At 37.7% G+C, this 26,601-nt stretch overlaps 1 protein-coding gene across 1 annotated transcript; it reads left to right on the forward strand.

Annotated features, from left to right (window-relative positions):
- The first annotated feature begins 202 nt into the window (after nucleotides 1-202).
- On the forward strand, nucleotides 203-9,617 carry plek (pleckstrin). Its single transcript, XM_085477538.1, has 10 exons — nucleotides 203-787; nucleotides 2,614-2,669; nucleotides 4,873-5,028; nucleotides 5,562-5,743; nucleotides 6,035-6,126; nucleotides 6,229-6,413; nucleotides 6,538-6,642; nucleotides 6,910-6,993; nucleotides 8,135-8,204; nucleotides 8,309-9,617. Exons 2-10 carry the CDS (start codon nucleotides 2,628-2,630, stop codon nucleotides 8,446-8,448), a joined length of 1,056 nt encoding a protein of 351 aa, XP_085333664.1. The 5' UTR covers nucleotides 203-787; nucleotides 2,614-2,627; the 3' UTR covers nucleotides 8,449-9,617.
- Nucleotides 9,618-26,601: the final 16,984 nt, after the last annotated feature.

Below are 26,601 nucleotides of genomic sequence, written 5' to 3' on the forward strand. Positions count from 1 at the left end.
AAAGTAAAAAAAACCCCAAAAAAAACCAAAAACATGTTTGTTTAGACATATTTTCAGTGCATATGAAAAGGGAAAGTGGAACCTTTGGCTTGAAACTGGGAAAGTATTGATTTTCATAAACATACAGCAAAAGAGGATTTGGGAGTTTTATGTCAGAAACTAAGTGAAAACCAAGAAGCTAAGCACAGCTTCTGAGGAGCAAGGTCAAATTACATTATGTCTGTGAAGGTTCTCAGTCATCCAGGTCATAGTAGTCAAAGGAGCTTGCAAAGAAAAGCGTCTGGACTTCTTTAAGTTACTTGAAGACGTTTCACCTCTCATCCGAGAAGCTTCTTCAGTTCTAAGGTCAAATGGTGGAGAGTCCCAGATGGATGGTGGAGAGTCAAATTACATTAAGTTCGTGTACCTTAGATGCTTACTAATGAATATTCCTATTACGCTGACATATCTCCCATGTTTCCAATTCATGCTTAGTGCTAACAAATCTGTTTCTTCTTTCTGTTCGCAGGCAAAAATAGGTTTTTTTGTGCCTTATGTAAGATGTACAAATGTATCTGTTATGGGTCTTTGACCAAGAGTTTGTGTTTTAGACTCAGCACCAACCAAGTGTGTTTGCTCTCAGAACTGTGTCTTCATACTGACCCTCACATACAACGGTCAGTACTACAGGCAGAAACATGGCTGTGCCGTGGGTTCCCCAGTTTCACCCATTGAGGCCAACTTTTACTTGGAAGAAGTGGAAAAGAGGGCCCTGTTATCCTGGAACACCACGAAGTCATTGGTTCAGGTATGTGGATGACAACTGGGTGAAAATCAGAGATCAGGATGTACCAAATTCACTGATCACATTAAACCAGAGAACAAATACATCAAGTTCACCAGGGAGGATATGAGAAATGACAGACTAGCCTTCTTAAGAGATTTCAGTCAGTAATGGGGGACATTTAAAAGTTAATGTGTACTGTAAGCAACGCATACAGATCAGTATTTAAGGTTTGACTCTCATCATCTTTCAAACTGGGTGTCATCAGGACGCTACAACACAGACCAAACACCATCCCCACAGATACAGCGGCCAGCGAAGAACAAAAACACTTCAAAAAGGCCCTGAGTAGACGTGATGATCCCAGCTTGACATTTGTCAAAGCCGGGAAGCCACCTAAAGAAAGCTCCAGCCGATCCAGGAAAGAAGGACAACTGCTGTCTAAGCGAAAACCCTTAGTGATCCCTTATGTGTCAGGAGTATCAGAACAGTTGAGAAGTATTTTTTCTAAACATTCTGTAGCTTTCAACTCCCAAAACACACTGCGCCAAAAATTGGTCCACCCCAAGGATTGGGTTCCCCGACACAAACAGAGTAATTGCCAGGAGGATTGAAATGATTTATATGTCGAGAAAACCAAACAGCCTCTGCCTAAGCGGATGGCACAACACAGGTCTAACTTGTCAGGCCTCCCACTGAAAATGTTATGTCCAGATGAACAAAATCAACTTTTTGTGTTCCCATGTGTTTCCACTTCCCTGATCACCCCGCAGTGTGTACATTGTCCTTCTGTTAAGACAGGTCTTCAACTGTCTGCATTTGGGTCGTCTCTCCGCTCCACTCGATTTGCTGCCGGAGATCATGACAGTATGCCCTGATCAGAATAGACCCAGCAGATTTTGTTTATGAAAATTTTGAGGCATGGGCGGTGGCTGCTGGTGGTTGCCGGAGGGCCTGCTGCCCAGCCCGCTGGAGGTTCCACTGTTTCCCAGGCCACATCAGCCGATGCTGGGTTCCTTATGATCCTTCCTGCCAAGACTGCCTCTTCCCTAGATGCTCTCCCCCAGCTGGAAAACTTTGTTTCTGAGCCATAAAATAGTAAAATTCTGTTCATTGTTCTTGAGTTGGCTGGTAATACGACTACTTTATCCCCTCATTTTGGTTTTGGCTTGTTTCATGGTTAGTTCCTCATTTAGTTTTTTTTTTTTTTTTGTAGTGTTTTGCCAACCAGCCTGAACAAACTGCTCACCTTCTGTTAACTCTGCTCTCCACGGGTCAGCAATTAGGTCCTCCCTCTGCTCCACTTGATCTGCTGCTGGACATCACGACAAATTCAACGCAGTGTTAAAAAGACAAAGAAGGAACACAGTAGGGAAAGAATACAACAACAAAAAAAAGACAGAAATACAGTAGGGGAAATACAAGTTGACTAACACAGCAAAAATGGCTTAAAATTTTGGTTTGAAGGTTTCTAAATGCAGCAGATTTACAGTAAGCTGAATACAAATACTTTTACCAGTACAAGCTTCTCTGTTGAAATGGATAGAAACAGAAATTTACCATAATGACACGCAAACAAGGGCATCTATTATTAGAGCTCCAATGCTATCTCTTTAAATTTAACACTATAAAATTTAGACACTTCAGCAGAGCAGCACAAACTAATTATATCGCAGAGAAGAGGAAGCTAGCTGACCAGTCTTTATTGGCAGACACCCAAGAGCACAACTTCCTGCTCATGGTACGCTGTTCTTTGTGGTTTGACAGTGACACAGAGAGAGAGAGAGAGAGAGCTGACATGGATAAGAGGGTGTTTTTTTGACAGTTACTGACAAGAGTCACATTTGCAGCAGACAGCAGCGTGATGGAGCCACAAGAGATCAGAGAGGGATACTTAGTAAAAAAGGTAAGAATAACTACATGAAAACTACCAGAAAGTTCTTACCATTGTCTTTGTGAACACAGAGCTTCTTTAAAGTATTGATAAAGTAAGTATAAAATACTATTGTTACTTCCTGTAATACTATTGTTTTTGTTTCATTATTTTTTGATAATGAAACAAAAACAAAATTGAGGGAATGACAAGACTAGATTTTTTTTATCCATTGTCAATTCAGTGTAATAACTAAATTTAAGTAAAAAATAATTTTCAAAGAAAAATAAACCCACAACAACAATTTGAATAAAAAGGGTAGGGCAACTTCTGAGGTTTCAAACTAAGATGAAAGAACAGCCACTTGAAAAGGAAATCAGGACACCTGCAGAAAAAGCTTTACTTCACAAAAAGACAATGAATATGTCATTCAGGAATAGCAAAAAACTAACATTGTTTTACTCAATCGGGAACAGCGATACAAGTTTCTTGAAAGGTACTTCATGACAGTCAACTGCACATTTCTGTTCTGTAGTCGCAACAGTGACTCAAGTTCCTACTTCTGTTTACAACACGAAGTAAAACATGAATGTGTTGTGGCCTTGTTCTACTTATAAACTGTCGCTCAAAGAGAACATTTGAATATATGACCTGAAACAATGTCATTTGCAATGCGCTGTCATCAAACAGTGCTGTGAAAACCAGTGAAAAGATGTAACGACTAGACAAATTCCAATGTACTACACAATCACTATGAAGAATATTCACACACTTAGATGACAAGCCATTTCCTGCATGCACAATGGAATTTATTATGAATGTCAACGTTCATACATTTGGTAGGTACATCAGCACACTGTTCTTTTTGTGTCTAGGTGTGACTTTTTTCTTTCCACACACTTGAAATGCTGATCAAAGGCCATTCAGGAAGTGTTTTAAGTTTTGTGACACTGGTTTTCTTTTCAGCGTGCATGACAACAGCTATGTAGAAATGATGACCTTTCGCTTGTTCAATTATGAAAGATGTATGACAGTGCGAGTGGTGTTAGTCATAGCCATGTCTCATGGATGACATATCTAAATTTAGACTATATGGACAAAAATACTGGGCCGCCAACATATCATGCCTCAGCAATGGAAACTCACTGCATTGTATTCTGGCCCACAATGTGGGTGCTGATGTTAAATCTGGAAAGGTTTTTTATGGCCTTTTTATTTTTCAATAAAACATTTTCTTTTACATTTTTGATGGCCAGAGCACATAATTCCAAAAGGCGTTGTTATTGCCACGAGTCAAATGTGTGCAGTCTTTTCCTGTGATGAAATTCTAGAGCTACTCAAAGGCTTATTTTGCATTGAACTTCATCATCTGGACCCCGGACAAAAGGCCACTTGATTGAAAACTATACCACTTTAGGATGATATTCATTAATTTAACTATTTTGTTAAATAATTTAAATAGTTAATTATAATTTGTTAAATAATAATTAAATAAGTCTTTTGAAAAGGTCTTCAGATCTTGGCATGATGAAATCACACGTTAAAAGTTTAGTACCCTAAGGAGTGAATGGAGCAGAGAACACTGCGAGCTTGACAGATATAATGGTTTGTCTTAACCCAAACAGGTGAAATTAAACATCTATAAGCACAAACCCAAAGTGAAAGCAGTCTACTAACAGATTCCCCAAGCTGCAGATTCATTTCTGCATTTACATGTCACAAACAAGGGGCCAAGAAAGTATACCCTGCTTTCCTTTTTAAGCGTGCTTGTTAATGTTGCACTTTAGATCAGAGTCCGCATGGGACATATGATTATTTGTTTATTTAAGGGAATTCATTCAAAATCAAAACATAATTAAATTTCTTCTTGCTACATTATTTAAACGAAAAGGTGACACTTTGGTTTGTTTTATATAAGTGACCAGTGGCCTTTAAGGCATGGTGTTTTACATTTTAAAAATAAATGTATACAAAGTATTACATAGCTGTTACCACATGTAATTCTAAGCAGGATGGTGTGTGGAAGAATACATTTATTTTGCATATATATATACATATATATATATATATATACACACACACACACACACACACACACACACACACACACACATATATATATATATATATATATATATATATATATATATATATATATATATATATATATATATATATAATTTTTTTTTTTTTTTGCATTTTGGCTTAAAGCAGCTTATTTCTTATTGATCCTCAGGGTACATTGCTAAACTCCTGGAGTGCAGTGTGGGTGGTGTTGTCAGAAGATGGAGTGGACTTCTATAAAAAGAAAACAGACCGTTCACCTAAAGGGATGATCCCATTGAAGGGAGCAACACTGAGCAGCCCTTGTCAGGATTTTGTCAAGAGGATGGTAAGAAAATGTTGCTATATGGAAAAAAAGAGGGTGGGAACTACTGACTCAAAAACTGCAGTTATTGAGTCATTGGCACATTGGTGACTTTTGCACACTTAGTGACCCCACCCTGCAGCTTTATGTGGTCTCCCACTTTGTGGTTGAGCTGTCGTGACTCCTAAATGCTTCCATTTTACAATAAGGCCACTCACAGCTGACCGGGGAAAAGAAGAAGAAGAAGGAAAGTTTCACTGACTGACTTGTTGCAATCAGGCATCCTGTTTCAGTGAGCTCTTCAAACCTTGTAGAGGCCTACTGCATGGCTAAGTGCTTGATTTCATACACTGTGGCAGTGGGAATAAAAACAGCTGAATTCAAACATTACAAGGAGTAGCTTTTGTCCATATAATGTATTAAGAACTAGTTCTAAAGAGTTAGATGTAGAGATTATTCATTATTCACACTCCACAGTAAAAGTACTAATAGGTAGATTCAAATTGAGACCATCAATGCCATCTAAATGTTAGACTGACTAAATATGCTTGTTTTAGCTGGTTTTCAAGATAACCACTGAGAAGAAGCAAGATCACTTTTTTCAAGCCTCATACGTGGAGGAGAGAGAGCTTTGGGTCAAGGACATCAAGAGAGCCATAACCTGCATCCAAGGGGGAAAAAAGTTTGCCAGAAAGTCTACCAGACGCTCCATTCGCCTGCCTGAAACAGTCAACCTAGCGTATGTTGTGTTAAATTGTGTTAATATTTTATTCATTATACTTTAAGAACTACAGCAGCAGCTAACAGTAATTGTCTGTCTATTATATAAACACTTGCTATCAGATTACAGTACCTATTTTAAGGTTACAGCATATATACAAAATGTGAAATCTGATATCCCAGCATGCCTAGCTACAACGGCTAAATTACTGGAACATCATTACTTCAGTGAGGTTCAGTGAGCTGTAAAGTGCTTGTACTTCAATAGAATGAAGAAGCAACACTGACAGCACTCTCATTATTTCCCCAGTGCGCTGTACACAGAGATGAAAAACCAGGATGAAGGCGTGAAAGAGTTAAAACTGGAACAGGAGAATCGAGTCTTCAACCACTGCTTCACCGGTACACCTGGCTCAGTTTTGTTGATGTAACAGGTGTGCAAGAATTTCTTTTTTAACTTCAAATGTTCTCACCATTTTTCTCCGTTTCCCCATTTTTGCAAAGGTGCAACGGTGATAGACTGGCTGATTTCAAAGGAAAAGGCGAGAAATAGACCTGAGGCACTCATGTTGGCAACAGGGCTCATGAATGAGGGTTTTCTCCAGCCTGCAGGTGACTTATCAAAAGAGGGAGCAGAAAGCGGAGAGCAAGCAGCCTTCTTAGATGAGACAAAAGCTCTCTATTATTTTGTAAGTTAACCTGAGCAAACACTGCCGTTTAACAATATGTACTGTATTATACATAGACTTTATGGACTCGGCAAAAGCATTGTATATTATAAATATATATACATTTGTTTTGTTGTGCTTGCAGGCAGACAGTGGCTTCTTTTGTGAAGGCTACTCCAGTGATGAAGATGTTCTTCTAAAGGAAGAATTCAGAGGAAACATCATAAAACAGGGCTGTTTGGTTAAACAGGTGAATCAGAAAACAAGAAAAATGTTCCCAGCATCTTTGTTGCAACTTATACTCTTAGAAAGTTGACCTACAAAGTCTGCAGACGTCTCCCGATTTGAAGCCTCTGTTGTCATTTGTCTTGCTGCAAAACATCCTTCAAAACAGAGATAAAGATAGCAGTAACCTCCAGCAGTCGTGTCACTCTCTCAAAGAGGAAACCTGTGTTCGCTGCTGAGTGATACAATCAAATAAAAAATCTGATAACTCAAACTGTGTTATTTGTCACAGGGACATAGACGGAAGAACTGGAAGGTGCGAAAATTCATACTCAGAGATGACCCTGCCTATATACATTACTACGATCCTGCAAAGGTAAATACTGATTTTGGAGCTATGCAATCTAATCCAATTTTATTTATAAAGCACTTTAAAATACCCTGCACAGGACCAAAGTGCTGTACAGAAAATAAGTTAAAAACAATAGAATAACAGAAATCAGCAAAAAATAGATAAATAAAATACATAATACATAAAAAATTAAAACAGCCCTATATTATAAAAGAAAACAAGATAAAACAGCATAGAATCAACTAAAAACAACAAAAATAAAACTGAAAACTAAAAACCAACAAAGGCCAATGTTGGGTCTGTGTTTCCACAAACCCCGCTAATTCTAGAGACTTATTCATCATGAAGAAAACAAGACAGTCGATCGATCCATTACTTGCACAAGGGAGGCCTCGTCTGTGTCCAGCACGACAAAGAACCCCAAAATGGTGGCCTCCTCTCGCTGCCTTTTATTGACAAACTTCAAACAATAGTTTACAAAGCACCTCCCCTTGCAACCCCCCTTTGGTTACAAAGACAAGGCACTGTATGTAAATGTATACACTGAGTGTGTGTGTGTGTGTGTGTGTGTGGGAATGTGTGTGTGTGTGTGTGTTGGTCAAAGGGTCATAAAACCTAAAAGCAGGAACAACATCCTTGGTCATAAAGAGGGTAGTCTTCCCCCACACCCAATGTATGGTTTACCAAAGATAACACAGTGAAACCATACAAAGGGTAGGAAGCTCTACCAAACATCAAACAGATCTTCAAGTTAGGATGTATCTACAATAAAACCTCCCCCAGCACAGAGTGGCTGGAGAGGTGGTCAGGATCAAAGGAATGGCTTTGATCCTACTGCTTAAACTAAGACTATACAAATTTAAGAAACACAATGGCGACATTCAACAATTAGACTTAACAGCCATAAAGAGGTGGGCTTTCAGGAGTGACTTAAAAACAGGTAGGGAAGTGGCCTGTCTAATCTCTAAAGGGAGATAGTTCCACAGTTTGGGAGCTGCTACAGCAAAAGCACGCTCTCCTCTAAGTTTACGCTCAAAATAATAACGGTAAAAATAATTTAAAGAACTGAAACAATAAGGGGTAATCGTTTAGAAACAACCCCTCCCTAGTTACACAAGTTGTCTTCCTTCTGTTATATTCCTCTAATTTCTTTTCTTCTTGTCAGGCTGATGACCCTCTGGGCTCAATCCACCTCCGTGGGGCGGTGGTCACAGCTGTGGACTATGTGCCTGATGGTGTGTGAGACTGCCGCCATGCAATAAACATGTAGCTTTTCTTCTAATAGTTTGTCTTCACGTCATCCCCTTTAACTCATCCCCTTGTCTTTCAATGCTTTCAGCCAAAAAAAAAGATATTGATGGCAACCTATTTGAGATCATCACTGCAGACGAGACTCACTACTTCCTCCAAGCTGCTACAGACCAAGAAAGAAAGGAGTGGATCAAAGCAATACAGATGGTGTCAAAAAGCGGAAAATAACAAATAGCATGGAGCAGCAGGGGAATATGTAACAGCTGCAGCGGCATATCGAATGCAAAAGTTTGGTAGTTCTGTAATTATATTCTGTCACCCACGTTTTTGTATAGTTTTTAATTGTTTTAGAGGAACTTGAAATATAAAGTTCTCTACACACTATCAAACTGCAAACATCACTTCTGCTGTAACTAAAGACAGTCAAATTTAATATAAAGTGTCATAACCAATGTTTACTCTATTTTAGTGAACACGAAGATATGATAGCAAAGTAAAAATGAGCTGAGGAATAAATAGAATGAATTATAATTAGATAACATTGCAAATATCTATTTATTTTAAATATGCTATTCTGTAAAACTACGATACAGCTGAGTCTCACCAAATGACAAAAGATAAAGGCTAAGATAGTATGAAAGATAAACTGGGTTTTTTTCTCCTCCTGAGTCTTATTATTCACTCCACTGTGGTTTTTTGATTTCCTCCTTCTTAACCTGCCCTTCAAAAGCCGGAGACAGTTCTAGCTATCACACGAGCACAGTTGGTTCCTGAGTGTGAACTAACTCCGAATCACTTTCAACCTTCACAGTTTCACACGTTGTGGCTTACAGGCCTGCTGCATACATGAGACACTTTATCAGTGACAGAAACGACAAGCGTACACTATTATGTGTATTCAGAAATGTAATTTTAGTGCTAACGGCTAAACTGATGAGTTCATGAAGGCTTTTTTAGTTTTTCGTTGTTTTTTTTTAGTTTTGTCTATATTAGCTGGACTAATGCTTATTTATTTCAGACCTATTTGAAAGTGAGAACATTGCCATTCTATTTTAAAATCCCTGTCATATAAGTCAAATTTAGCAGCATACGCCACTACAGACCATCTAGCATTTTATTTTCAGGAGCGATTAGTGGTATTTGAGATGGCCCTTTATCTGGCACCTTGATACTTGGGTTTATATCATTTATGTAAACTACAAATATGTTAATAACCTATCTGATTGTGGTTTCATTTTTCTGTGTTACACGGGACATAGCATTCTCTCTTTTGACACAATGCTTTCTGAGGTGTCACTTAGAGACAACGTTACCATAACGGAAAGGAACAATGGCAAAAACTATGAAGCTGCAGGTCTTTGATATAAATTTGACTCAATAAAATATGTTACTTTGGCCATTTAGGCTCTTTTTTTTAAATGAACAATTTACTCTTAATTTTAATTCTATAGCGCAGGACTGCACAGCTTTGACAACTTTTTCTCCTTTCTACCAAGAGTCACTGCTTCTTAATTTTCTTTCTGTCTTCATGTCTTTTTAGTACAGTACAGTGAACCATTGCCATACTAGAGGGTTAGGTACAATCTTTGGCTTCAACTGTTCCCCTTTCAAGTCATTACTATATCCTTGTTTTGACACAGAGCCTGGTGCTTCTTTAAGTACTTGAGCATGTTTCTCTTCTTAATATTTCTAAGAGAGGGTGAGAGGATAAATCAGCAAAAGCAACATTTCATAATAAAAACAGAATGTCTAACTGTAGCTTCCTGCATATGTTTGTTTTACAATTTTAACACAAGAGGGCGCTATATATCAACTTTATATTTTTGTTATCAGTCAGTTGTGGGAGCTTGTGTTCGGTGTAAAATGGTCATATCACTATGCTTTGAAATCACGTTAGTCTACATACACTTAGACTTTTAATACTGTCCCCATAAGAAATAACCAGGCGCTTCTATGAAGGAAAGATGGAAGACTGAAGCTCAGCTGTTTAATAAAGCGCACTTATGCACCTTGTAGTAAATGGAACTATGTATAAAGCAATAGTATACTAACAACCCTTAGACTATATTTTAAATGCAATGATAGTAAACACTGTATTTAAACAATCAAGTGTAATATCTATAAGACTGGCGTGATTAATTGGAAATCAGTGGAAGTTTTTGAGTCGCATATGTTGACTTGGAGCAGTAAGCATATTGAGTATAGTAAAATGACTCAGAACGCTTTCCACAGAAAGTCAGTGTTTTAAGAGCAGTAAAGAGCCATGAATTCGTTAGGGAAAACACCTTAACACAAACATTTTACAATACACTGCCAGTTCAAACCTCTCATCCTCACTAGATTTTCAAAAAAGAACAAAAAAAACCCCACAAACAATTCAATAAAGGCATCATTCTAAATCCCCCACTGTTAGTCTCTTCTAAGAAGCAAACAGTGGTGGTCAAAACAAAACACTAAAACACAAGCATCCTTTCAGTTCTAGTGGAAGGTAGTGATCACTGAGAAGAGGCAGCATGCCATTTATGTGAATGTTCTTTCATCATGAAATTCTTATGTACAGATACAAAGTCCAACAATCGATGTGGTTATAATGAAGCAATTTCACTGTAGAAGCTGGATATACAATACATTAACACTGACTTCGGATGTTTTTGGTCCATTCAATGGGCATTATCAACGTTAATCATCCCATTGAATGGAGTGACAACATCTGAAGCGGGTGCATATAAATAGCTGAAAATACTCAACAGGGTAAAGTAAAGTTATATAACACGTACATCATATGTAATCATATGGTAAATGTTTCATTTACTAACTCATTTAAGGGATTTTAATGCCTCCCTCTCCACTAAGAAACAAAGTGTGACAATGTGAAAAGCTCAAGGAAAAGAACAAAAATCTATAAAACTTTCATAAAATGTGAAATGGGAGCGATAAATCAACAAAAAGACAAACCCATAAGAAAACACAATTTCCTCAAATCCCATCCTATCTAATATGGATGTACTTGAAAACTCTCTTTGGGCATTATGTCAGCAATGAACCCGAGGGTATGGAAAGTTTTAACCTGGCATGCTGTAATGTGAGAGGGGAGACAGGCTTTTTACTTCTACTGTATGTATCAGCCAAACTTTGTGTTTTAATGCAAGTAATTCCACATCTTTTCAAATCACACCTTTGTTTGTCTGGTGTCAAATAGTGACTGATTTTCACATCGTTTTTCTGTGTGACAGAAAAGTTAGACACATTTAATCGTTGGACAACAAAACCATGAAGATATATCACAGAGCATACATCTAAGGGTACTAGAGTATTAAAGTTCAACTACACGAATGACCACACAGACTTTGAGCTTTGCCTGGCTGAGACAAAGCACTGTACAGTAATGCGTTTCAAAGCACTCCTGAACCTGTAGTCTTTCCAGAGACTGTTTTCCAACTGCCATCAAACTAACCTGGAGGAACTAGACCACTTTCATTGTTTAATGTCAAATGGGAAATGAAAAGTCTAACTCTGGCTCATGAATAGTATTTTTAAGTTCATCTCCATCCACATTTATGAGGTGTTAGGCACATCAAGCTTATGACTCATCCCTGAGTTTGGCCAAACAGACTTTTTAAGTGCCTCTTTTTGACCAGTGTGAAAGAAAGTTTACCCCATCATTTACTAGTGACTCCCCAAGAGGAGTCTTTTATATGAGTCTGCTCTCAAATAACATGGGTTTTTAGATTGGATCTGTACCCTGCTGTTAAATCGTGGATAAGCCTCTGCCCAGGTGGAGTACTTCAAAGCTCCTCAGAATAAAAGCCCATCTTCCATCAACCGTTCAACAGACTCTGTGTGCAAGATTGGATCTGTTCCTTATTAACATTTTAACACCCTTTATTTGGATAATTTTCAGTGAAGAGGAACAGTGCACGGGTGTGCAGTGTCTCATAGTGGCATTTCTGCTTTTTGCCTGTGCTCTTGTTTGGAGCTTAGGGTGAGAAAGGAAACCAAGGAATTGAGGCAAGCCACTTATGCCTGGGGATATAGGGAGGGCTCACAAGTATTAAAAAAACAAGTGGTAAACAAACAGGTTTTCTTTTAATGTTTGGATTGCAAAATCCTTTATCACCTATTTCTTTATACTTATTGTTTACTTTTTTAAAATTAAAAATTTAATTATTTTAAAATCATTTAATTCAGTTTTTATCACAGCATCCCAACTCTATTTGAAATTAGGTTAAAGATGAGATGCTGAGAGAAATGAATGTTATACTAACCACAAGTGGACAGATTTAAGGTTCCCACCATATAACAGTTTATAGGTGAACCATCATCTAGACTCAGGAAAAATGTTTGAAAAATAAAATAGATAAATAAAAATTACATGAAAAATTAACACTGTCAGTGGCTGTATAATTTATTAATTTTTTTGTAGTTATTCATGAGCGTCTAAAACCACCTTCCAACTTGAAAAACTTAAGTTAAAAATATTCATTTAACTATTTATTTGCTTAATTATTGATCCTGGGGTCCTCTGCAGTTATCTCAGTAGTGTATTATGTATCTTAATAAAAAGGCAGCATGGTGGTGCTGTGTGTCTGTGTTTATGCGATTTGGCTTTTGATTTTGGGTTATTGCATATTCGGGGGTTTAGATTTTGATCGAGTTGTTTGGACTGTTATTTATTCTTTTGAATTATAAAATACTTTTGTTCAGTTTTTGAGAGCCTCGGAGTTTTGTTACTCATGTTTCTAGTTTTTGGTTCTTGTTTGATTTCCCTTCTTCGTGTCCAGTCTGTCTTTGTCTCATCGAGTCTCCTTGGTAGTCAGTCTTTTCTCCATGTTTTTTGTTATTCCTCTCTGTCTCATTTGTCAGTCATGTGTCTTAGTCTGTGTCTCTGTGTTTGTTACTTGCTGTTTCATTTTAATAGTCTCTCATTCTGTGTGAATTGTTTTCAGTTTTACTTCCTCTGTCTCTTTGGTCTGTTATTACTTCCAGGTGTGTTCCCACCTGTTGCACTTCCTGTTTTTCTCCTGTATGTGTATTTAAGTCCTTGGTTTTCCTCTATTTATTTTTTGCGTTGTCCTATTTTGCCTTGCGTTCACCTATTTTCTGTGACTTCCATGTTTCCCTTGTAGCTTTCAAGTTTCCTAGTTTCCACCTCTTGTGAGTTTTTGGTATTTTTTAGTTTTCAAGCTACAGAAATAAAACTGCCTTGTTTAGTTCATTTTCATTATCTCAGAGTCCTACCTTGCCTGTCAAACAGCACATCATCGCACTTTAGCACCGTTGAGTCATGGCAAGCAGGTTTTGGGTTTGAATTAATAACCTGACTGGGACCTTTTGTGTGGAGTTTGCATGCTCTCTCCATGGCTTCTCTCTGGGTACTCTGGCTTCCTCCCACAGTCCAAAGACTGGTGACCTGTCCAGAGTGTACCCTGCCTCCTATGCTATGGCAGCTGGAACAGGCTTCACCCTCAGTGCAATCCTGAATTGGCTAAGAGGGAAAAATGAATACATGGCTAAAAAAATATATATATTTTTAATTTTTTAAATCTGTCACTAGTTGAATTTATTGGGATATGCAGTGCTGTACAGAAATAAATCTATCGGCTCTTTCGGTAAGACACCTTTGTGAAAAAGGAGCGAGGTCTGTAACTATATTTTCCTTTTACCCCCGGGGTGAAGAAGAGGCTATTTCCAAAGCCTGAAAAGCAATACACTTAATTTTCCATTACTCTGGGGTCTTGTCTGTGATTCCAGAGAGGCTCATTTAATTTGTACTGCATCTGTCCTGGTCACAGTAAATGACTGATGCTGATTCTTAGTACAAAGAAACCAGGTTTGCCATGACACAAAGCTGATGTCATAAAGTTAGACTTCTCTATCTACGAAAACTATGTCCACACTTCATAAGTAATTCATCTAATATATAAGCAGATTGTTTACATGGTTAACAACAAGACTTCGCTCTAGCACAGTGATTGCAATTGATTTAAGACTGACAAAGAATTTGGACCTACTAGTAGCCTATTTTAACTGTTGAGATTGTTATTGATGGGATGAATTAATCAGTATCTCAGTAACGAGAATCTGTACGTGTTTTGTTTTGTGTACTCATCCTCCTCATAGTCTCTCATGCTCCGGAGTGACTAATTCTTGACCTTGACAGGCTGTCATCATTATTGCAGTCCTGTGGGATGGAAGAGCCACAATAACAACTAATGACACAGAAGGATGGATGAGTTCCTGCCCGAGATTGTGCCTGGTGGGGCTGAAGTCAACAGTGATATATTGATCTGCAAGATGTAATCCTGTCATGTAATGAAATGCTTATTAGAGTTATATTGTGTTAACTTAAGACTCATTACTCCATTGTACAGTTGCTTCAGACCAGTTCACTTTGTGCACACATGTATGTTTAATTTAAATTGATAAAATTCACGGTTTACTCATCAATCCACATCTAGTTAGCTACAGTAACATAGTCACAAAACCTTCAAAAAAATCATAACTAAAAATCAAAAGCTGTAATTTCTCATTGAAGGATTCAGATCCTTAATTCAGTAATTTGCAGAAGTTCTACTGGCAATAACAACAGTTTCAAGTCGTGTTAGGTGGGTTTCTTTGAGCTTTACATACTTTTGGTAGAGTGTCCCATTCTTCCAGGCACACCCTGTCAAGCCCGTTGAAATTTGATGGTAAGCTTCTGTGAATAGCCATCTTCAAGAATTAGTCACTCTGAAGAGAACTATCAGTAATGTGTCCTGAAGCCATTGAGTATTATCTTGACTGTAAACTCATTGCTGTGCTGAAAGATAAACTCCTGACATGATCTCAAACGGTGTCCCTCATGAAACAGGTACATGGATGTTTTTGACCTCGTTCTTTGTTCACTATTCTCTTTTTTCTTGCAGTTGAGAAGCAACACCCACATGATGATGCTACCACAGCTATCCTTCACTGTACGGATGGCATTAGCCAGGGAATGAGCTATATAACCGCCTGTACAATTTAAATGGAAGTTACCAAAGTTCATGTAAAAGTGAAACACACACACACAGACGCACACACAACCAACGAACAGCAACTGTTCTTAAAAATAAATATTTCTCATTTCACACAGCCCTCTTAAGAGATCATGCTCTTTAGAGACACCTCCAAGCCTGTATTTTAAAGACGGGTGGACAAATAGACAGATCCTCATTTAAGCTCTTAAAGGAACCCTGCTGATGAAATTGTTCTCAAGTGAGCACAAAATCAGAATCATTATTCATGACTAGCCAAAGATTTGCTGTCCCAGGATGTCTGCCTGCAAAGCTGTGGGTCATTTGAGGATAAGGAAGCAGACATCCAGACAAACGTTGCATTAATCTGCTATCCAAAAGACGTGAGGTTAACAGGCCAGGTTTGACATCGAATGGTAATTTGTCAATTGAACATGCAGCTCCTGTCAAGACGTTCTTACCTGTTAATCTAAAGATGAAACCTTTATGTTTCCATATGAAATGAAGACGTGTAGTGAATTAATAGAAAAAAATATACATGCAGAGGATTACCTATTAAAAAAAAACAGAGGCAATATACTGCCTGAAAGATAAAAAGAAACGGATACATTTTTTAAGGTCTTGCGAATCGCATTTTTCTCAATGTAATACAAAATGTGTTTATATACAGGATTTGATTTAATGATAATTGTTTTGAAAGGTTTTTGTTTTTCATTTGGATTACCAGTGATGCAAGCCAAGATGACTGCACTTGATACGTTCGATTAAAAAGGAAGCTAAAGGCTTTTTGACACAGCTCTCAAGTAGGTTGTCAATTTTTGATGTTAGACGACGTCATTAGCATCAAGTTTGTATAAAAGTAATGATGTTTTTCTGGTTTCATTTTCCTTGAAAAGGACAGCATTTTAGGTATAAATTGATGGGGACATGAATTGTGATCTTAAAAAAAAAAGTAAGTGAAAGTGTAATTTTTCATAAAACAACATGAAGTAGTAGCCAGTACACAGTAAAATGTAATTAACTACCAGAAAATATTGTGCAAACTCATTGCTTTAGAAAAACTACAGAAGTACAGCTTACCTAAGAAGATAAAGTTAGTACAGTGTATTCATTGTGAATATGAACTATAGGGAGATTTAGCAAAGACATGAATAAAGGAAAAGAAAAGAAAAGAAGTTCTTGTTAATGCCAAATGTATAGCTTCCTGAACATTAATAATGTTAGGTGTGCTTCTAATCGTGATCAAATTACGCAGGCATTTAAGGAAAGCTTTTACTACACCTGCCTGCACTCTGTGAGGTCTAGAGGTCAACATGTTCAGTGAAACTCAAGTGTTTCACATTTAGGAGGAGGAAAAGCGAATGCTGGAAAGAGCTTTTTAACAAAGTTAGCTGTGTCTTTCTTAAAATCCCCTGCCAGATTTTCTTGTGATGGCAGGTAAAGCCGAGAGCCAGGTGAGAAGCAGAGAGAACTGACACATTTAAACAAATATTTTGCAGGATGCCTTTGCTACTTTAGAAATATCTATACCTTTTCAAATGCATTAAGTTCTTTGTAACATATAAGTTTGTCAAATTAATAACAAAATAACAATAGATAGAAAATTAGTTGCCATGAATGTCACGATCCTGGGTCTTTTGACCCAGTGTTTTGAGTTTTAGTTCTTTTGATGTTTATAGTGTATGTTTAAGCTTATTAGGTGTCCTATGTTCATTTGCTTATTAGCTCCCCCTTGTGTTTTCAACCCCTGTGAAGTCTCCCTTGCCCTTCGTGTGTTTCATGTCTGTGGCTGTATCCCAATTCAGGGTCTGCAGCCTTAAAGGCTGCATTTCAAGGCCGATTACGTCACAGCGGCGCGCCGAAGGCTGTCCCAATTCAAAGGCTGCTCGAAATGCGGCCCTGAAATGCGTCCTTCATGTCCCTGAATTTTAAGGCTGTGGCAGTGTAGACTTCGTGGCCCAACATATCCCAGAATGCATAGCGTGGCGGTGCGTGTGGATAATTTTACCGAAAAAAAACGGCGGATAAGGGGCGCCCGAAGAGTAAACTTTAAGTAAGTACTGAATATTATGTCACTTATTTATGTGCAAATGTTTAATAACAAAGAACATGAAAACATTACTGTTGGCCACATGTTGGCAACGTTATGTGACATTAGTGACATTTGTACAAACTTGGTTTTAAAGCCTTTACTTTAAAATATACGCCGTTCAATAGCTGAGCTTAATCCTACAGAGAATGATCAAAGCTCATGTAGAAACAAACAAATGAACAAAAGATTTTCTCCTTCATTTCTGTCAAACAAAGCTGTATGACACGTTTCCAGCTGTTAGTATCATGGTTGCTAGGCAACCTGGGCAGCGCAACGGAGGCTAGACAGTCCCATTTCACAAGCCTCGCACTTCCGGCCTTAGCGGTCTTTGAGTACGCGGCCCTTGAGGATCGTTGAGGCTGCGTACTTTAAGGCTGCAGACCCTGAATTGGGATACAGCCTGTGTGTCTTATGTTGTCATGTCTGCCTCTCATGTTTCCTGTTTTATTTTGAAGAGATCTCGTGTTTTTATATTATGGATTATGTTTTGAGTCCTTTGTTGTACTGTTTCTTGTTTCCCTAGATTTCAGTTATGGATATCATAGGTTTTGTTCTTTGGCTTTGTAATATGGCTTCCCTGTGTTCAATGTTGTGTCTACTGTGACCTTTTTGTACCATGTTTCTGGTCCCTATGTTCTGTCTTCTCAGTTGCTGTTAAGTTTGCATGTTTAGAGTTCAGTCAGTGTGTTTCCTGTTTTACTTTGAAGGTCCATGTCTCATGTGAGTATTTCTAGTTTTGCTTCCCTTGTCTCGTCCAGCCTGATTACTCCCAGCTGTGCTCTCCTTCTGTGTCTCATTCCCTCATTATCCCTCTGTGTATTTAAGCCCTGTGTTTCTCTTTGTCAGTGTTGTAGTCTCCCTCATGGCTGTGTTTCCTTGCGTTTTAGTTTGCCCATGTCCCAGTTTAGTTTTCCATGCCATTCTGCAATAAAGCAGCTTTTTGAGTTTAATTTCGTTGTCGTGAGTTTTGCTATTGGGTCCTTCTCCTGCCTGTACACAGCCAAAACATGACAATGAATACGGAAAGAAAGAAAGACAGAAATGAAACACAAAGACATAAATGAATGCTAAATCAAAACCCTCACAAAGGACAGTGAAATGTTGAACGCACAATATTTAAAGGCACTTACATTTCACAGCAGTTTCTCTAACTCCACCTTGAGTCATTCTGGAAATTGCACAATTACCGTATTACCGTACTAAATAAGGGCATGGCTTCTAGCCTGCACTGCTAATACAGGTCATTAACCCCAACTCCAACTACTTTACACAGCAGTTTCACATCACCATCCATTTTGTTCTGGTTTCAAAATAAACAACCTAAAACAACCCTGAAATATAAAACAGACAAAGGTGGCTTACCAAAGTCTTGAGGGAGTAACTGCCATCTTTCACAATCATACCACCTTGTGACCAAAGTCTGTAATGTGATCTGTAATAATCTGACAGCACACCCGGAATACAGCTAACAACGCAGAATTCAGTCGGTGTGTAAACATGATCATTTTTATTTCATTAATGACGGTTGCTGGACACACACAGCTGCCAGCTCAACATAAAAACAACGTTAACTCAAAATTCAGACTTTTAAGCCAGCAAGGCGTGATTGCAGATGCCACGCTGGTGCGTCCATTGCACCTGCCGCAGCATCGCGAACCACGCCGCGCCACACAGTGTTATCCAAAGGAGATCAACAAATAACACATTTATATGCATCCCAACATCCTGATGGAATATTACAACTGTACTGACAGACAGGTTTCAGTCTAACAGAAAACGAGAAGCTGACTGAGAGATGTAAAAGGGAAAGAAAGAAAACAAAATGTTGTAACTTTTCAAAAGCAATGTTGATTGAACTGATGAAACTTTGTTATATGTTATAATGCAAGTAAGCTAGTTGAGAGGATGGCAGCTTGCAGGAGTAGAAAGTGCTCAGTTATGGTATCAACCACTGGGCTTTATAAAGAAACGACCATCTCTTGTTATATAAGCAAAATTTTGGTTCAGTAAATGTATAAATAAATGTATGCCATTCAAGATTACTACAGTAAAGAAAAAAAGAAAAAAGAAAAAATGACTGCTGTAAATTTCCTGACTCACTCAACCATGATTTTTATCACATTTAAAGTTGTTGCTGTAAGTAGGACAAACGTAGGCTACCTAGGAGTATATTACCAGTGCTGTCAATAATAATAATTCAATTCAATTCATGATATATAGCACCAGTTCAAAACAATTCACAAGAACAAATTTCCTCTAGGTGCTTTATATTGTAAAACCAACAATATTAGAAAGAAACCCTAACAATCACACAACCCCCTATGATGAGCAAGGGCCTGGTGACAGTGGGAAGTAGAAACTTCCTTTTAACAGGAAGAAACCAGGAAGCTATCTACCACAATAAGCTGAGGGTAAGGAGACAGAGAAGAGAGCAGAGGGTGGCGGGATAAAAGACAAACTATGGGAGAAAGAGCCAGATTACGATGATAACTAATGATTCAATACAGTGGTGATGTATAAACAAACAGAGTTTAATAAGAAACACTGAATGCATTATGGGAAGTCCCCCAGCTGCCTAAGCCTATTGCAGCATAACTGAGGGATGGTTCAGGGTCACGTGATCAAAGGGTTACGCCTAGAGAAGATGTCTGTCTTTTGAATCCAAACTGGGAGCTATAAGGCTCTGACTCCCATTCTACTTTAAAAGAACTCTAGAAGTCACAAGTGAGTCCAAGAGTGAAGTGATCTGTTAGGCTAATAAGGTAAATGCATTTATTCATTTCATAACATTCATTTTAAAAGGATGAATGTTATCTTATTAAAACACTTGGGGCTCTATCAGAGGACAACACCATTTCATGGTCTGAAAAATTCTGAGGACTGTTATAATAGATGGGAAGAAGAAAAAAAAACAATAAAAAGACAACTCTGCAGTTCATTCCAGATGAATCCCAGGGATAAAAACCAAGCAACACCTGAATGCTACATGATGTCTGAACAACAGCTGTGTTCATGCACGTCCCGTAAAGGTGAAAATACTTGTATAATGAAAAAATAAAGGTGGAGATTTATTTTATTGTATTTCTGTTATCAGAACCATGGTTTTCCATCCAACCCCAATGATGCTTGCTGAGCCCAACAAGTACGTCATCAATAGCTTGATAACAAGAAAAAAAGAGAGAGAGAAAGGCATCTCAATATTCTGGTGCAGAGGAGATGCAACATCCACAACCTTTCATCAGAAAAGGTCAGCACTAGCACACCCCCATATTTTAAACAAACCAATTTTTATTTGTGTGAATTTGTGACATAAATGGTTAGTTTTTAATTAAAGGGATTTTGCAAAACCAGTGGGTGTTTCTTCTTTTTTTTTAAATTTCAAACATTCTCATATTCTCTTTTCTGTACATATTTGTATTAGTTTTATATCAATAGTGCCTCATACAATCTCATGTAGAAAATTGCCAAATCAGGTGACAATTTTAGATATCAGAATAATGTAACTATTATATTATTACTTTTTTTTGAATAGAAAACACATAAATAGCTTTGGAAAGATGGAAAAGCAATGCCATGGGCAAATGTCATGTAAACACTGTACCACATTGGAAGCCAAACAATGAGAAGCTGAGCTGTCAGTCGGAGGATGAAATAATTTCTTTGAAAATGTTTATTTGTAAAGCCTAATAGCAGGTTCTCCAGGAAAGTGAGGTACTGAGGGGGGAAAAAATAACACATTTTCACTAAGTGAGACTTTGCCCACAGGGAAGCGAGCACAGAGACTGATGGAGACAATAAGCAAGGACCCTGATAATGGCAAAGTAAACATTTCCAAGCATCAACCAAGAGCCAGCAAGAAATTCAGCGCAAGTGAGCAATCTTCACATGATGTAAATAGGAAACTAATGGCCAAATGATGAAAATGAGCATGACTAAGCTCAGTGTAGACTAAGTGTGACACATGCTGTGGAGTGTGGTTAATAAAAAAGGTCAGTATTTGCGATTCAAATTAAATGTGTTCCAGAGATAGAACCTCTTCTTACCTCCGCTCCTGCTTTACAGGCTAATGATTTCGATACTGTTAAAATGTCTCCGTGCATTAGTATAGCCGGATGGCATTGTTGTGCCCACTGCCATGGGTTCATTTAAATTTGTTATGAGTAGCCATCTTACTAGCATGCATTTGGTAGAGAAAATGAGAAAAGGAATGATTTCCTCATTAGACGATTTTCAAGAAAACAATAGCAATTCCCTGCTTAACTGTTTATCAGGTGAGAAACCGTATTTGGGTACCTTCAGTGGACACCCAAGCTGGTCTCCCTCCCTGTCTCTGTGAGATTATCCACACTGATTTCTCCCAGCCAATCATCGAAAAGTCACCTATAAGTGACATCATTATCCAATTAAACTCTAAGATGTAAAATGTGAATTTCCAAGTATTTCAGTGAGTGCCCTGTAAATGGTTAAAGACATGTTGTTGAATTCTTTTTGCTTAGATATTTTCACTTAAATGCTTTACACTGGGAAATAGGGCAATTAAAGGAAGTGAGTGGGTACTGAAAGACCGAATGGAAAATGGGGGGGGAAAAAGTTGTTTAGGAAAATGTGTCCGCATTAATTTCAGTTTGGACTGGGGAAGGAAACCAGAGTACTCAGGAAGAACTCACTCAGGGAGCCTATTCAGGCAAGCTCCACTTAGCATGGCCCCAGAAAGTAGACGATTCCCTCTAAGGACCTTCTTGCTGTAAGGCAAGAGTGCTAATCACACTTTATTTATTTTTGGCCCAGTTGATCTAAAGTTGCTAATACTTCTTAGCTTAGCTTGTTTTGGTTCATGCAGTTTGTTTTGTAGACTATTACACTTAGAGCATTTACTTATCTCTTATAACTGTGCAATTGACACTGCTGTCTCTTCCAAAGAGGAGCTTAAATGAAAGTGAATGATATTTAATAGATTTAACATGCACTAGCTTAATCTACAACGGACACTAAAGGTCCCCTAAAGGTCAACACTATAAAGATAGCTTGCTATTTAGAAGAGCAAATCCTTTAATGATTAACTGTCCTTGTAATGTTTAGCTGAAATTGCCCATATAGAGTGGCTCTTGTGACCACAGTGATTTTGACACAGACATTATCAACATTTAAAAAGCCTTTTAATCAGCGGCCATTTTTCCAGGTGCATTGCTGATGGTGACAACGGATACAAGGTTAGGTGGCCAACCGACCTTTGTCAATATTAACTTGGGAATCAGGTTTATATTGACAAATCCTTGTAGGTGCAAGAGGTACTGTGCCCAGTATGTAATAAAGTAGGACAAATGCCATTATGGAAATGCCAGAAAACATTAAATATGTCCTATAGTTATAATAGGTCCAGGCAGCACGACTATTTGTTTAGGTTGTATGTAAAACACCCATAGGCCTGAAAGGTGAAACTAATGTTGATATGCCTTAGACTTCTGTTCTTTGTAATGACCAGTATGAAAAAGATTTTTCTGGCTGAATGTGTATACAGCACTATGCAGCAGTTTTGAGTGACTACTAATTTCTTCATATTTTGCTAGGAAAATAGGGGAAAGGAAAATTTATTGAAATGTGCAAAGACATCTAAAAAAAAAGACAAAAACAGAATCTGTACAATTCAAACAAGCTTGAAAATCAGCATTGAAAATGGCCACTTTATTCTTCAATATTACCTAAATTGGCTCAGGCAAGCTTTCTTATCATTTCTTTAAGACGTCTTCAGAAATAATTCTCTGAGCTTACTGAATGACTTCTTTGGATGCTGACTTTTGTTCTGTTCTCTGTCAAGATGATCACACACTACTCCAATAATGTTGAGGTCAAAGCTCTGGGGGAGACTATATTGTGTGTTTGTCTATCTAGGCATGCTTTTACTGCACTGGCTCCATGTGTCATATCATTGTTATACTAAAATTAAGCCTTTGCCTTTCAGAAGCTTTAAAAAAGGTATTGCATGGTGGATCAGTAGCTGATGGCACTTTCTGTGTTTGTAATTCCATCAGTTTTGACAAGATCCCCAACCACTGGGTGAAAAACAGTTCCAAACCATGACAGAACATCCACTGTCTGTTTCTGGTGAGCAGTATATGTATCAATTGAAGAGTCAGATGCATCTCTCAGATCTTAGTCTGGTCTTTGTTGTTTTTTTTCTTTTTCTTAAGGTCGTGGCTTTTAGTGGCTCTCCCTCTGCTGTAGATAGTCATTTTTAGATCGCCCACCTCTTCTATTGTCCTCCACTTGTCTGTTTTTCTCAATTTTTTAGGGACACTGCACACCATGCTGAGATATCCTGAGTGGTCACTTAATGGGACCTTCTTCTAAAAATAGTATTTCATGTCTGTCAAACTCTTTATCTTTGTTATCTTTGTTATTTTTCATATATTCTACTAATGAAATGGGAGAAAATGATGTGTTTTTTAACACAGGCTGCTAGTAAGAACTTATTCCTGAGAATGGTCAGGTTCAAGAACTGGGTGGAAAATGAGTGAAAAAGCATAGTTCAAAGAAATAACTTCACAATGCCACGTTTTTCTTTTATGACATCAGCAGATACTTTCCTGTGTTTTGGGTTATAGTCACTTGTTTCAACTAGAGATGGACCGATCCGATATTACGTATCGGTATCGGTCCGATACTGACCTAAATTACTGGATCGGATATCGGAGAAAAATAAAAAATGTAATCCGATCCATTAAATATCACGAAAGCACCTCACAAAACTTGCAACACGCCGTAACTCGCCTCAGAACGTATGCATCACGTGATAGAGCGGCTGTGGCATGCGGGACCTGTCGGTGGTCTGGATAGCATTTGGAGCTTCGCTAGCAACCTGGCATTTCATCTCCGACAAAGTTATCCCGAGAGAAGTAAAGCAAGTGTGTAAGTCCATCTCTGAATGTTTGTAAAGCATTCCTGCATTAAGCTTAACAAACGATATATGGAGCGACTGCCTCTTCTTGCTGCTACTTCAATCATGAAACTGCTTAACGATCAGCTGATCGGCTTTTCTGTCGCGAGTCCGTCTCTCTGGTTTGTTTTTGGCCCACTTTGCACCAGAAAGAGGAAACCTTTGGCTGAACAACAGCAGCACGTTTAAGCTTGATCAGCTGTTGTTAGAATTTATTTATTATTACTTTCTACTCGAGGATCTTTTTCTACTAGCTGACGCTGGTAACTGTGCAGGGGCGGAGCTAGCAAAGTTTAGCCAGGGGGGCCGATAGGGCATTAACAGGGAAAAGGGGGCACAAAGACATACTTTTCTTTCTTATTCTCATTTAAAATGTCTAGCTTTTAATAAATAATTATCTGACACCCAAAGTTTTAATTTGATGCAAAATAAATAGAAGTCCATTACTGTATATAGTAACTATTAAGTCTAATATATATACCCTAGTAAGCTATAGTACTTTTTCCTTTGGGAAGGTACCATCTGTGCAGTCTGCAATTTTGTTGAAGAGAGATGTTGAATCTATTTAATATTTCTTGAAAAATAATTGATTTCTGTGCATTTTTTTTCACACTGCATCAAATTAAGGTTGGTTACGTCGATTAAGCATCATGAGGTGGAGCGTGAGGGGTGGTTCCCTATTTTTTATTTATTTATTTTTGTTGTTGCTGGGAGTTGGAACCCTATTAGTTAGGCTGCTTAATATTTATGCTAAGTACTCTTTAAAATACCAGAATAGGGAGGATGGTGTAGGTTTAAGTTTATTAGATTGATCAGTATTGCTGAACTATGAAATATTTTTTTTTGCATACAGGTATAACAGAATAGCTTTAGTGTAGTTGTTGTTTTAAACTTGAGTATGAACTTATACAAAATGCAGCAAGATATTAAAAAAAAACAGTTTTGTTGATTAAAAAACACTATATCGGATTCATATCGGTATCGGCAGATATCCAAATTTATGATATCGGTATCGGTATCGGACATAAAAAAGTGGTATCGTGCCATCTCTAGTTTCAACTCTTATTTAACATAATACTTTAATTTTGTAAAGTCTGATAGCTTTTTAAATAAAGTCTATTTAGAAAAAAAGCATGGTATGCTTTAGGATATGGTTATCTTGATTGACAAGTCACTACCCTTTGAGTGTACATTATCCTCAGATTTCTCAATCAGATTCTAATGTGACATTTACTACAAAAATCCAAGATGCCAACAGCAAAAATGCTCAAATCCAGCCTTCAAAACATGACTTCACAAAGCAGTGAGTTAAATCACAGAGGCTACATCCATCTTTTATGTACAGACAGTAGGGTTACCAGGGTGACGAGTTCCACCCCATTTAATATCAGATTGTTTCCTTTACAAGAAATGTCAGTAGAAAAGAAAGGCCAAAAATAGCAAATACACATCAATCACTTATTGTTGTTAAATGTCACAAACTTAAATAATAACATAACATTTAGCTACATGGAAATGTAATTTTTAAGGAGCCGTGCTGGCTATTTCACACTTTTCAGCTCTTCTTGGTATCATTCACTGTACATCTCTACATACCCACAGGACCGATAAAAGTACCCATATGCATTATTTATACCAACTCAGAAAATATACGGGAGTATAAGGTTTGTACTTTGTCTCACTCTCACAGTTGGAGGAATAGCACATTAAGTATTCATTATAGCCCTTGTGCGTCAGTGTGGTGGTTACCAACATGACCAAAAATAAATCTCACTAAACTTTATTCTCTATCAAACAAATTTACTTGGATGCTGGAAGGCTGCCAAGGAAGATATTGTCTTTTAGCCCCTCACTGCTTCTATGTCTATAAATGAAAACAAGCTGTGAAGTATTCCAATCTTTAATATTTAAAACTTTCGCTGTGATAAAGAATACATTCAATAATAGCACAGGCAACTGAGGGACACATAGAAAAAAATGCAGCATGGTAAACAAAAATAGCCTTTGTTTCCAGTTTCTTATAGTTTATTACCATCAGGAAATATAACATGTACTGTTCTACAAATAAGCATGCAATATATTGATTGTTGTAGCGGAAATGATGAAAAGAATGTATCTTTACACTCAGCAGACATGGAAATATGTCTTTGTTGGGTTATTCAGTTGTTAAAATTAACTTTGCTCAATGTTCAATACTTAGATATACTTAAATGGCATGGAATTTGTAATTTCATGGAATTTATAAAATGTGCACTTATACACACACACACACACACACACATATATATATACACACAGTAAAAATGGTATTTGGTATTTTAAAATTGGTGTCAACACTTATTTGATTTTGTTCAGAACTT

The sequence above is a fragment of the Copadichromis virginalis genome, linkage group LG13 (assembly GCF_057382275.1).
Source record: "Copadichromis virginalis isolate Kocher_CV1m ecotype Utaka linkage group LG13, C_Virginalis_male_GT1.1, whole genome shotgun sequence".
In the NCBI taxonomy this organism is placed as follows: Eukaryota; Metazoa; Chordata; class Actinopteri; order Cichliformes; family Cichlidae; genus Copadichromis; species Copadichromis virginalis.